Source organism: Strigops habroptila, chromosome 15 (genome assembly GCF_004027225.2).
Source record: "Strigops habroptila isolate Jane chromosome 15, bStrHab1.2.pri, whole genome shotgun sequence".
In the NCBI taxonomy this organism is placed as follows: Eukaryota; Metazoa; Chordata; class Aves; order Psittaciformes; family Psittacidae; genus Strigops; species Strigops habroptila.
In genome coordinates, this window is record NC_044291.2 from 5,439,554 (window position 1) to 5,453,772 (window position 14,219).

Consider the following 14,219-nt stretch of genomic DNA (forward strand, 5'->3'; position numbering starts at 1 on the left):
AACTCAGTCCACAAAGCTCAGCTTACAAAACCACAAGAGGAGCTAGGCATGTACAAGCATAGGTATAGTACCTGGAGGCATCTCTGTGAACCCCCCACTGTGGGTCACTGGCAGGAAAGCTTTTCCCCTAGGAAAGCTTCTTCCACACAAGATTCTTGTGATTTGGCCCTGTATCCATGATGCAGATGTTAATGGCTGCAAAAAGAAGTTAAGTTAAGGGGAAATGCAGAAATCCACAGGTCAACCTGGTCACTAGCAGTTCAGAAGCAGAAAATGAGATGCATTAAACTTCTTTCTGGTCAATCTTTATTTTACACGTTTGCATCACAGCAGGGAAACCAAGTTACACAGACCATCCTGATATGTATCTAGCTTGACTTCTCTTCAAATGGTGTTTGTTGTTTAATAAAGTTTAAAAAAATACTGAAAAAAAATCCATTTGTACATCTGAACATGAACTGAGGAATAGGATATTTACAGGTCACCAAGACCCCTGGAATTGGACCTTGCTGTACACAGGAAAGTCTTCTGGAGCTCTTTCGGAGATCATTTACTACGTGAATTCAAAGCTACATTGTACAAGGTGCCCTAAAGCTGCTTAATGACACAAAAGGATCTAGAATTAATTATTAATAGTTACTAAAGGGAAAGAGAAGCTATTTAGACCCATACTCTGTTTTGACAGACCAGGTACAAGCCCAGCAATCCAGTATCCTAGCTACAAGACAAAGTGCTTTGGATAATGTGGAGGTCAGGCTCTATTTTATTACACAGAGAGCAGAAGACTTGAGAGAAATCCCACAGGGAAATGTTTATTAAGAGTTGTCCTTTCTACAGGATTGCTGCTGTCAAAACATAAATGGGTTCTTGAGCCAGTCAACCTACAAGGAGCAACTCTCTTCTCAGCCACTTTCTTCCAGTACCATCACTTTACACATAAATATCTCAGTATTTTTCTTAGATTCTGTTCCAGCCACTTGCAAGTACGTCTCATGGGTGGTTCTTACAGGATCATTGCTATATCCAAGTGAGAAACTACAAGGGGGAAAACACACAGCTTCCCAACATTGCTAAGTAAAAGCGATTAATAAGCCCAAACCAGCATCAGATTCAGTGGCTACAAGAAAAGCCCTATTAATCCAATTTAGAACAATGGTTTTGAGCAAATCAACCCCAGGGAACACAAAGAAACATTTGGTCAAGTGCCTCTGGGCAGCAGCACCTCAGCATTCAGGAAACATTCAGGCTACTGAAGTTACAAGATCATAGGTTTTAGCGTAAGTGCTGTTTTATTTCAAGTATCACTGTGCCTCCCCTCTACTGCAGACCACAGCTCCATGCTCCTTTTACCAAGGTGAGAAAATGGGAAAACGTTTGATGATTGGAGGTGATAACACAGAATCAATAAAGCACATCTGCTTTAAAGGAACGGAAGTCTGTTTGCTATCATGACAGGTCAGATGAAAGGAGACAAACCAGGTAGGCTGAAGGAGAAGGATTTCCTTCCCTTCACTACCTTGCTACCACCTGATGATTTTAATAGCTAAGCAACTTCAGTTCTCGGAGCAAAACATACAAATACCCAATATTTGCTTCAAATGCAGCTGGGCAAATTTCCAGTAGGGAGTTTTTTGGTTGTCTTTCTTGTCAACTGGATTATCATTGGCCAGACTGCATTTCTCTTCTGTAAGAGGAGCATACCGTAAGGAAGAAAACAAACAAAAAAAGACAACACTATCTTCAACTGGCTTTCAAATGTGCACACTGGAGTGATTAGGATATGCCCTTTCACAGCCAGAAGGAACGTTGCAGTGCTGAAGTATACATGGTGGATGCACACTCATGCTAGAGAGAGTCCACTTAGCTTAGCACAATACACCTTCCACATTGCTAGCTCCAAGACAAAATACTGCAATGCAGCAAATTGTTACAACATGCTCCCAGGGTATGCCAGCATGGAAATCCAGGAACAGGGCACTCAGCTGGAGAGAAGCACTGAACAATGCACCGCACAGATCATGACACGCTGAGTTAGATGACAACATGAAAGAGCATCTTAATAGGACAGCATGTGGCTTCTTCAGCTCGAACCGCTCCGTTTTGAGCGAGCAGCAGCAATGTTCCAGATGACCCCATTATGTCTTGCTTTCTGTTAGCACATTTCTTGATGAACCATCAAGGAAAACATTTTCAAGCCTGAAGAATGCAAGAGCCTGGCAGCTGCACTGCAAGGAGGTTTCCTCTGGAAGACAGCTTCTGAACAGTTACAGCAGGAAGGAGGAGTGCATCAATGGCATTTGCATGTCATCATCAACAGGGATTTACTGGGGCATAATCTGCATTACAACTGAAGATTGAACCAATCTCATTTTCGTCTGCAGATGGTGCGCAGGACTCCACTGCAGCAACATATGTGAATGCATTTAAACCCATTTATTCTGAATTGCACCACACCTGCTTTTCCAGGGCTCCCGTCATTCTACCGCTGTGCGCTCAGAGGGTGATCATTTTAATTGCTTGCTTCAGTAAAAGGCAGGAACAGGAAATAAGAATCCATCCCAAAACAATTTGTAAGCCACAAGCAGCTCTTCTATTTCCCCTGCCTGTGAAAGACAGAGCTTCCTACCAGATAGGCAGCTGTCAGCATTTGAAAAGCAAGCACTGTGATTATCCTGCCTGGTGAGCTCTAAGCTGCTGTATTACACCACTAATAGAGCCATGCACTGGCTAGTTCTGCAGATGCAGGTTCACCTTGAGAGGATGAGGCAGGGAGTAACCCTCCCTTTGATGCTCTGCAGTGCAAACCACACTGTGCTGCAAGAGAAACACAACCACAGCCATCCTCTCCACCCTCCGTTGTCCAATCCATCGTACAACCCTGCAAGACAAGTTTTTTGACCTGCTCCAAGGAATCCCATTAGAGAAAGTGGAAATTCACATTGGAAATGGCTGCAGTAAGAACCTTCTATCACTCTTTCTTGTCTTTTTCTACACTAATGCTTAGGTCTCACTAGTTACTACTGTGCAGCTGGTTAGCATCCTGCATTAAGTGCCAGCTGAGGTTGGCTTTACAGCTGAGTGCTGAAGCTCAGGTCTGAACTCAAGAAAAGCTCTTCTAAAAAGCACTCTGAGAGTACTGTCATGGCTTTTTATGCCAGACAAAAAGAAACCACCATTTTTTGGCCTTTGACTAGTGAGCCAGGGACTTGGTAGATAAACCTACACCATATGCAACTTGAGAAAAAAAAAAAAGTGCATATAAAAAACAGAAACCTGAGAGTAAGGTAAAAGGATTTGCCAAATCAGCAGCTCCACTGATGCTGAGGTATGGAACAGGCAGCTGCTTGGAACCAGCTCAGCATGTGCTGGGATCCTGGTGCAGCCCCTCATGGTTTGGGGTGAAATGCCACACACCCATCTGAATTTCACACCTCATTTGCAAAAGGTATTAACAAGTTCCAAGGGAGCATCATGTCCAGATTAACACTGTTATTGCACTTCTATTCCTGACAGCAAATCCTTATCCTCTACATACTTCAGTGCCAACAGACTTCAGGTCTCCAGTGGACTACACTGGACAAAGTTTACAGCCTGTTTGAGTAGCCTTTTGGATGAAGTGACATTTCCACTGGGACAGAGGAAATGTGCAGAGTGAGAGAATGAGTTTTTTGGGTATTGTATTTAAACTGTATGATGAGCTAGGACTGCCTTTGTTTACAGTCCATTTTCTCACACCTCAGCTACTTCATATGCAGATTTCTTCATACAGAAGGTCTAAAAGGCTCATAGGTCACCTAAGAGCCTTTCTAGTGGTGCAGGCTCTCTGATTCTAATATTAAAACTGTATCATTGCAAGACAATGACAGCAACAGTCAAACTTTATCACTGCTGTGATTCCTATGCAGTTACACCTGAGGAGTAAAAAACAACCTAGAAGAGGACTCTGTACCCAGAAGAGGGTGATTCTTATGCTTTACATGAAGAGAAATCAGTTCCAGGTATCAAAGCAGGCAGATTTCTTTCTACCATTTCCACGGTGCATAGAACCAACACCTGGGAAAAGAAGTGGCAATGGAAGAAAACAAAGCTGCTCTTCAAACAGCAAGTCTTGGTACAGATTGCTCATTTAAGAGCTCTACAATGCCTGTTCAAGACTGAGGAAGAAGTGGTTTATGGTTCCAAAGAAAACCCTCCTTCTAAACATAAAGAATAACAAACCTAATGGCTAATACTCTAATCAGTTGTGCCCCAGAGATGTAGTCCCTTCAGTCAGAAAAGCAATTCCTAAATGAGCTTGTAAAAGACGCTGGCACATCCATAGCTCTGTGATGATGCCTCTCCCTGTCACCCTGATAGAAGCACTTTGCTTAACAGCACCATATGTCAATGTCTCCACAGGAATATTAAGGCTTCAGTGGGTCAGTGAGTTATACTTGATTTATTTTTCTTAAAGCTTACCCTCATTACATCAGTGAACCACTTCCATCCTCCCCCAAATTTTACAATCATTTACTATGCCTTACTACTCCAGCTATGGGCACCAGCTCGCCTTACTAACAATACCAGAGTACTACAGATAAAACACACATGGCTTTTGTAACATGTCTGTAAAGACTTCACTGCAAGTTTGCAGCTAATAGTCAAGACCTCTGTATTCCCCTGCATTGAGGTTCTGGTCATAATCTACTTTCCTGACAAAAACCATTTAGGACTGGGAGCTGCAGTTGCCTGGTTTTGATGGCAGTACCATTTTGACTAGTTCAGCTCATCTCAAACAGCAGCATCATCAATCCTGCGCAGCCAGAGAGGTACAAGCAGCCATCCAGGGAGGCCAAGTAACTCAGGATAATGGTGAACCAGAGATTTAGGCTGCAGCACATTTGCTGGGCAGATTTCCACTGGAGATTCTGGTACTGGTCCTGCTGTGCCACAAAGGAGTGTCTTTTGAAATACCTTGAAAATATTTTAGAAAGCAGATCAAAGGGCTCTGGGTCACAGCTTCAAATTAAATGTTTAAGATAGCACAGCAGACCCCTAAAAAGCAAGCATCAGTCTTACACCTCTTGTGTACTTCTTGCCAGGTGGGTGTGAATCAAGAGCAACTCCATGAACAGTGGAGAATTTATGTCAATGCTGCTTGCACTATGGGCTAGTGCTTTTAATGGAGAACAGTCACTTGCTTCCTATTTACCAATACATTTGAAAACCTGACACATTCAAGTGGATACCTGCATGGATAACACAAGAAAATACTTAACCTTCCCACTGATGTGAGCAGTGGCAGAAGTCATCTAACCCAATACCCTGTTTAGTCTCTCATATAACTGCAGTTGTTCCTATTAATTCACTTTGCAATGCTTTGTCCAAGCCAAAAGGAGAGTTTATAAAAAGAAAAATAAAATACTTACATCTCTTATCTTCTTTTCCCACCTTCTGACACGCTTTGTAATTCCCAGCATACATGTTACATAGCAACTGTGTAGATATATATGCGCGTTATATAAAATATATACTTTTACATACACACTAAAGGTCTCTCTTCACATCAGTATTACACATTCTGAAGAACTCGACTGCAAACAATTCGGAATACCTAACCAATCCAGAAAGGGGGGAAAAAGAACAAGCTACCCAAAAATCCCTAGGAAAGCTTCACACTCCTTTGCAGGTACCAAGAGATGCCATTTTCTTACGATCAGAAGAATAGTTACATTTCTGCACTGCTTTGCTCCCCCTAGACACACCCCGCTCTGCAGTTTCAGTGTTGGGAAGTGCTAGTTGCTCCCTTTCCACTGAGAGGAATATTAATAAATTAAAAAAGTTTCTCTGAAAGTGCTGCCTCAGTCCAGTCCATCATGCTGTGCTTTCCCATTCGCCCTGGGGCTCTGCTGAACCATTCACCACTTTCTTGACCTTCTTCATGCCTTCCATTACTCCAGAAGTCGTCACTCTGGAAAAGAAAGGAGAAACATCAGAGAATGGAACTTGATGTGTCACATCCATTGCACCAATAGCCCACACTTCTCTTCTGGGCATATCAACTAACACTTCTCATGTGTCTCTTTACCAAGACTTAGCAGTCTTGATGTTTGGCCTCTCTATTGCTACCATTTTGCAGGCCAAGTATCATCCTGGACACAACACTGATGGACATTGGGAGCAAGGCCACTGCCCTTGAGAGCCTCAAGGCCTTTCTCAACTATCATTAAACTAAACCAACAAATATTTGCTTGTACTTGAAAGAAGATAGCAGGGGTAGTTAAACACTTAAACCAGGTGTTTATTTGCTAAAGTTTGAGCAGCTTGCTTAAAAAAATACTTTGCTCTATAGCAGAACACCCTTAATTCTGTGCATTAAGACTTCCTTCTGCATTTGCAATGCTTTTAATAGGTACAACATACTATACAACTGCACACGCAGTTGGACAGTGCCCCAAATGAACCTTAAGGCACACCAACTCCTGGTAATAGCAAAATTACTCAGTGAACAGCAACAAAACAGAAGAAAACTTCCTACCATCCAAGCCTGGATTTGCCACAGCAATCTGACCATTGAACTTCAAAGCCTCATAATACCCTTCAAACATTAGGCAGACTGAACTGTTTATTCAGCCAGAACAGCACCACTCCTCTTGGAACTACCTTGGCTATCCACAAGCTCTTCAGCCCAGCAGCTTTCTCTGCTGCTATACGAAACAGGCTATTGACATGCACAAGACATTTGCTTTATTCTTTTGCACAACATGATTCTCATTCCATGCAGGTATTTTTTTCCCCACAAAATGTGCTACAAAGGTTATTTGGGATGCTGAAAGTAAAGAGTGCCAATAGCTCAGTGCATTCACAAGGGATGCCTGGAAACATACATCAAACTGTCCTGTTCAAAGATGTTGCTGTCAGTCTTTGTGTGCTTTCACCTCCTGTTTATCACATAACAATAGTTTATTTGATCAGACTAGCTAACAACATTTTCACATATCACCCAAGAGAACTGATCTTCAGATACACTCTTCTGATCATGCCCATAGTTCCTTGTAAGATTATCAGCTTCTGTTCACGTACTGTAAAAATAATTTACTCAAACTGGTGTGTTCAGTGACTCTTTAGTGCTGGCAGTACTGGGATGATCAGTGGTTCAGGCACTTTAGAGTGGGCCAAGATGAACTTCTGTTTAAGGTATAGGGAAAGATTTACATTGGCTGTTAGGAAGAAAGTAGTTTCTCCGAGGGTGCTGAGGCGCTGGCACAGGGTGCCCAGAGAAGCTGTGGCTGCCCCATCCCTGGCAGTGTTCAAGGCCAGGTTGGACACAGGGGCTTGGAGCAACCTGCTCTAGTGGAAGGTGTCCCTGCCCGTGGCAGGGGGTTGGAACTGGATGAGCTTCAAGGTCCCTTCCAACCCAAACCATTCTATAATTCTATGAAAGGGTCAGAAGAGCACAGATCAAATAGCAACTTTATTCCCTATTGAAATAAAAAACAAGAAGGGAGAAAACCAAGCAGGTTGCCTAGAGGAGAAAGATGGGATTAGTAAACACTTGCCTGGAAGAGATCACATCAAGCTTATCAGCACAGAGAACATGTAGATCTCCTAAGTTCTCCTTGTTGACAAAGGTTTTCCCCCCCACAGTCACATAGGAAAAAATTTGGGGAAACGTGAGCTAGACAAAAGTAGCTGCACAACTAATTGGAAAAGCATGTATTGAGATGTACTTAATGGTTGCCTGTCAAAAATGAAAGAACACGGAGTGTGGTTCCAGAAAGGTCTGTCCTAGGTTCACTTCTATTTGATGTTTTCAGTAATTGCCTTGGTAATGGAATAGAGAACTTGCTTATTAAATCTGCAGAAGACACTAAGAGCTACATATTTGAGAAGAGGACTAGAATGCAGACAGATTCTGGCAAATTGAAGTAATGGCCTGAAAAATATGGGACAATGCAGCAAGACAGCTACAAAGTTTACTCTTCAGAAATAATCAACTTTGTAATTACAGAGAAAGCAGCTAAATATCTATTCTTCAGGAAGGATTACAATGGACTACAAACCAAAACCGAGCATCTAACAGCAATGCAACAGCATAACTGGGATATATAAACAGGTGTTTTATACATACATGACACCAAAGCAGTCCTATCACTTGACTCACAGCTAGTAAGATCCCACCTGGCACACAGCCTGGATTTTAGCACTGCACTCTTATACAATTACAAACCCACTGCACACCCAGATGATAACAGAAGGGATGAGAGGATATGGCTAAGAGGGAATGAGCCACTTCTCACATTCAAGGAGGGACAGGACAAACAGCTACACACTGAAATTGCTGACAGGTCGAGTCATGTCATTTGTAGCAGACGCCATTTATTGTGTGTCCCCCCCCCCCAGCAACGACAGCAAAGAACTGGGAGAGATTTTGGGGTGGATTCCTCAATATGGAAATTTAAAGACCATCTGAATAGCACTGTTCTTGTCTCATGACAAGTGTATGGCATAGCTTTTGAATCCTCCTTGTCTCAGACTGTGTACAATGGGCAAGTCCTCTCTGTCTCAAAATCAGTTCAGCCAACATGTTTTAATGCTTAGTAAAATAAGGGTATCAGCACTAAGACCAAGCACACTGCAGTTCTCATTCTAGCCCTCTGAGCAGCCTAAGGGTTTCAGTTCTGACCTCAATACTGCAAGTAAGTGTTCCTCACCTGCAGTTTGCTGAATTGCATTTCTAGCCCACAGACTAGCAGTAGTTAAAATGCAACAAATCCTCCTCACTAAACCATCTCTGGAGAGAATTTTTGTGGCTGTCAGAGGGATACCCATCACAAATGAGGCACAAAAGGAGCTCCCTGAACACTGCACAGTGGTACATGCTGTGAAAATATCGGGTACTTTATTCTTTCCCCCTTGTGTTGTATACAAGGTATCAAGCAATGGCTAAACATGGGAGCATCTTCAGCTCTCCACTGTGGTGGATCTCAGCTGCCTTTTCTTCTGGGTTGTGTGTTTGTTTAGCTTTATAGGCCAACAAGAAACCCTGCAATGCTGGCAGCAGCCAGCCTTCACAAGATACTGCAAACTGGAGTGAAAACTGATCAGCCATTGAACAAAAAAGCTGACCTCTGCATGGAAAGATGTGTTAGGTGAAGACAATCACTTCTAATGAAGAGCATCATGAATCAGTCTGCCATGAAGCACAACCAGAGAGAAAGCAAGAGAAAAGCAACCAAGCAGGACTTCAAGCCTCAGCACAAAATAGGCTGCCTCATGATTCAGTGAGAAACTCCAGATCCCAAAGCATAAGCACAGGTAGGTCAGTGTTACCACAACAGTTCACTATGTTGAGGCTGTTTTGGGTGGTAAGGAAAAACAAAGTTAGTCTCCATGCACTCAGTGAGATGGATTTACCAAATTGAGAACAAAACCATTAATGGCTTTTCCTGCCATTCCTCCTCCAGTGGAAATACCTTAACCCCACATCATTTTCAACCAAGACTTTAGAAGAGCACTTTGGTACCTAACATTTAACGTAAACTTACTGAGCTGATGAAATAACTTACTGCAAGAATTAAAAAGCCCAAATCAAACCAAAACCTGCTTCTTTTCCCCTTCCTCACCCCCACCTCATCTCCTGTACCATTTATATTTTTGTGTTCATGCCTCAGAAATGGCATTAGGATTGGAAGCCTGACAACTCCTTCTGCCAAGTGTGCCGGCACCTTTTCAAACAGAGTGCTTTAATCTAACCAACTGTCAGTGACAAGCCTACATACTGACAGAACGGGCTCAAGAGGCTGCCCAGCAGAGAATACACAGAAGCCACTTTGTTGATGATGAATTGCTATAGACCCTACTTGAAAATGAACAGACTGGTCCTTAGTTCAGGTTTAGTTACGCTCTTCTCTCCATCAGGAGAACTTCTGTTGAGCCTGCTATACCTGAAGAGAGTCCTATACCATTTGGGGATGCTTTCTCCCGAGGTAGAGGCAGGTCAGTTGAAAAGACTTACAAGTTACCTTTGCTGTTCTTGATTTATATTTAACTTTTGAGAGTTACAAGAACTTACAGAAGAAAGGTTTGTGCCTTATGTCGCTCCTGTCAGAGACATCTAGTCTGTGTTTTTCTTGAAACTCTGCAGATTTCCACACTGTCCTTAACATTTACATTTACTGCCAGACTGAGCTTTGTCTAGTTTGCACTGCATGAAAACAGGCATAAGCTAGACAGTTACACTTCAAATGTCCTATTTTTCTTGCTGGAAAACAAGCAAGGCTGGAAAATACAGCTCTCCCCTTGTAGCCCCTAGAAATATTGAGTCTAAAGAAGGTGAATGCTTCTGCAGAAAATGTTTTAAAGAGCCTGATTTTAACAAAAATCCTCTTGCAGAGGAAAATAACCATAAAACCTGGCAATAAGACATGGCAGGACACCATGAAGTTTGAAGTTTGGAGACTTTTAACTTCTGCCATAGCCTCTGAAGACAAGTAGGTATTTATCACATGAAAGACAAAACACACTCAGGCACTGGTTAGTCAGGATGCTGTCAGGCACTTAGTCACTTGCTCAAATAAACCTTGGTATTTTTCCCCTACAGAAACAACATTTAATATTTATAAAAGCAAAAATAGGACCAGCAAGACCAAATCAACAAGAAATTTAATACACTTTCCTTGCAGTGCTTCACCTGTCACAACGTGTATACACCATGCTTCTCAAATACGTGCAAGCTTAACCTCCCTGCTGCAGCTGGGGAAGGGAGAACAAGACACAGATTGCACCCTGCCAAGTGCCCAAAAGAGTAAAACTTCTGGTGAATCAGATGAGAAGAATTCAAGCAAAGCTGAGGGGAACAACCCACAAGGCACAACAATGGAGACTCCCAAGGCAAAGGGCAAAATGCCTTACTGGGAAAAGGCTTACAGGAAATTCTGATCCTTGAGTTTCTAGTAATCTCTGTTTCACTCTGGTGAGATGTAAATCACTTCATTAGTTTATTATAAACTTTCTCCAGCTTATTTCTGGCAGGTTTGCCTAAATTTAGCAGCTGCTTCAATTCACTGAGATCACTAAATATGAAAGGTGCCATATTATTAATACTAATAAAACCCAAGTAAAAACTCACTAAGCATGTAATGCAAAGTTGAAATTCATTCTAACAGGCAAAAAGGAATAAAGCCCATTTTTGTATAATCCCAAATCCTGCCACATCCAGTTCAAACACCTGCATCTGGAAGGCACTGTCTATTTACCAGTGTCCAAACTGAAACCAGTTTCTTACATAAACCATTTTCAACACCTTTAAGCGATAGTGATTCTAAAGTCACCATGCACTAGCTGAATCTCACTTGCAACAACAACAGATTTTATGGATTCAAGCAAAAATAGCTACGTGTTTGGAAAGAGGATCTTTGTTACTAGAGGTATATCTCAGAAATTAAACTCCTTGCATGACATTTCAGGCTGGATTCTATGATACAAAACCACCTTGGAGCTATTTCCCAATAAGATCCATTTCTTTCTGAGCTAACTATGAGGGCAAACACATTCTGCCTTTTCTTCCCCCCTGCAATAAGAACTGGAATGTCAATTTGTTTCACCCAAGTAAAGGAGATTTGCCAAACTGGGAAAACTCTAAGGAACAGGCTTCTAAGCCTGTACATGAATTGCAATTATGCATGAAATGTGTGACTACTAAAGAGATTAGGTTAGCTTGGCTCCTATTAAGGCAACAGAGTCTGTCACATTTATAGCTGTATTCAACACTTCTGGCATGCTGAATTTCTTAGGGCAGTTTCTATTATAGCTTCAGAAATGCCACTTGTTTTTCAAGTCCTTAGGAAATCACTGCTGAGAAAGTGACAGGGACTTCGGCAGAGCCCTACTTTATCATTTCTCCAGACTGAGGTCCTGCTGCATTTGTGGTACCTCATGGTTTAGCAGCAAAGAATAGAACAGGGAAGAGTATTGGTAAAAATCCATTTCCTCAGCTTAGTGTTACTTAAGTTTCTGCAAAGGCTGAACAACAAGGCAGAAGGGACCTTACACCAGGCTCATTTATATTCTGTAGTCTGTTAGTTTTTGTTGGTGGTTTGGTGGTTTGTTTTTTAAACCATGAAGTATTCATGACAATCTGTAAGGCTTGTTGGTGTTCAGCAACATATATTAAACACAGAAGCTTTTTTACTTGGTATTTTCATGAGCATCTTTTTGCCTCATGAAAAGCTTTACCAGCTTATTCCACATTACTGCAATCTCCAGCTCAGAGGCTCCTATGGATATCACAAATCTCTTTATTAGTTTAACACACAGCAAATAGACACCTTGTCTTTAAAGGTGTGGGCAGATCCTAATCTTTTTCAAAGGAGGATTTAGAAAGATTAAACTGTTTTTAAACATTATTTTTCTCATATCAAGGGAAGAGTTAAAAAAAAAAAGGGGGGGGGAAGGGTCTTACACAGCTTCCATCTCCAAGTCATCCTCATCGTCTTGAGAGAGCTGTAGATAAGGGTTGTCTGATGCTGGACGGAACTTGTACCCGGTGAGGACAAAGAACACAAGGGTGGCCATTTCATCCAGCAGCTGCAAGTAAAACCACAAAGATTGAAGTTCAGTCCTGTAATCCTTCATGGTCATCAAACATTTCTCCTCATTCATGAGGTTCAAGGTTTAATGGGCCAAGAAGTCTGTGTCACAGCAGAAATAACAAAGCAATTCCTGTCCTGTTATCATTAATCCCAGGGTAAAGGCTGTCAAGCCCTTTGTTCTTTCAGCTTCCCCTGTCACTTTAAATACAGTTACAGTTCTAGCCATCACTCCAGTGCTTTTAAATAACTTCAGCAAGACCTGGCTTTTAAATAATGGCGACAGGGATCATCCCTATGTTGTTTGGGTATTTTCAACAGTTAATGTATTCCAAAGACTCCCTGCACAGTTACTTGCATTATATGTTAAGAAACCAAGTATTTAAAAGTCACAAGGCAAATAAAGCCTGTAGAAGGAAGAGCAAAAGCCTATTTTACTGCCTCCCCAGGGCCTCAATTACACAAGGCAAACCTGACTAGTTTTTTTTCTCCCTTTATATGTTCTTGATTAATTTCTTGCAGACTTTTTAAGTCGAAAGACTAAAAATCAATAATACAATTACTTTCAGACATCTCATGCCTAATTCAGCAGTCTGGCTGCACAAACACAAAACTAAACATATATTCCTGCCACCTTAGGCACATCAGCAATAAAAATCAGGAGGAGACAGGGTGCAGCACTGTGCTTTGAGATGTTGTACTATAACATGAAGAACAACGGCGCAGTTATTTATAGTTAAATATTTTTTGGTGCAGTTATATTTAAAGAATAATAAGAAAAAGAAAGAAATATCAAGAAATGGATGTGTTTTCCTTTGCTGGCAAATACCTGGTACAGCCATTTCCACTGGAATGGAACAGCAATCTTTATGAGAATTGCAATAATCCGTGTGAAGTAAATGTAACATACAATCTGGGAAGGAAAAGGAGAAAGCATGAGAACAATAGCACCATCCTTACAGAACCTCTTTTTCCAGAGAAATAGCTTAAGCAATTCCCAAGCAACTCATTAACTCAGACTAGCCTTATTATGCTCCTCGATAAACATGGAAGATGTAGGCTGAGGGCTCTACTGCTGGTTGAACATCCAAATGAGTCAAGCTGTTGCTAACATATGTAAGTTACAGCAGGAAATGCTTTAAGTATTACGATTTTGTAGAACTTGAAGAATCATGATTGTAATTTATTACTTTTCCTACTTACAAGAGTCTGAAATGAGGCCGCTGGAAATTATTAAGAAGCTCAGGCTCTCTTGGGAGGTATGCTCATGGCTCCCACAGACTTAATCAGAAACTGCACACATGCATCTCAAGGCACCATTTGGTCCCAAGTTTAATTTTTAGCAAGTTTACAGTACGTTATTCAAGCCCATCAATTCAACTGGCAGCTCAAGCTGTCTCCAGAGGAAATCAGTAAGCATTACAAATAGCTGGAACCAATTTAAAGATAGAAGGATGCAACCACCAGGAAAAGACAGGAGGTTGCTATGAGGATTGTAACCCAGCTGACCAAGATGCCAAAGCACTGCCACAGAACTAGGAACATCTCCACCACATCCACCAGCTATAGTAGCTTCTAACAAGCAATGAATCAAAAGGCTTCAGTGGCTTCCAAGTGCTCTGTATGCAGGTGTACAGATGTTTTACTTAC

The 14,219-nt window shown here is 41.7% G+C and overlaps 1 protein-coding gene across 1 annotated transcript in view; it reads right to left on the bottom strand.

Annotated features, from left to right (window-relative positions):
- Positions 1 to 289: 289 nt before the first annotated feature.
- Positions 290 to 14,219, bottom strand: part of GPR107 (G protein-coupled receptor 107) — a 39,220-nt gene continuing 25,290 nt past the window's right edge. The window contains exons 16-18 of the mRNA XM_030507091.1: positions 13,399 to 13,482; positions 12,443 to 12,567; positions 290 to 5,950 (exon numbers count right to left, since the gene is read on the bottom strand). Of these exons, the coding sequence (XP_030362951.1) occupies positions 5,854 to 5,950; positions 12,443 to 12,567; positions 13,399 to 13,482 (306 nt within the window). The 3' untranslated portion in view covers positions 290 to 5,853. The remainder of the gene's footprint in view (positions 5,951 to 12,442; positions 12,568 to 13,398; positions 13,483 to 14,219) is intronic.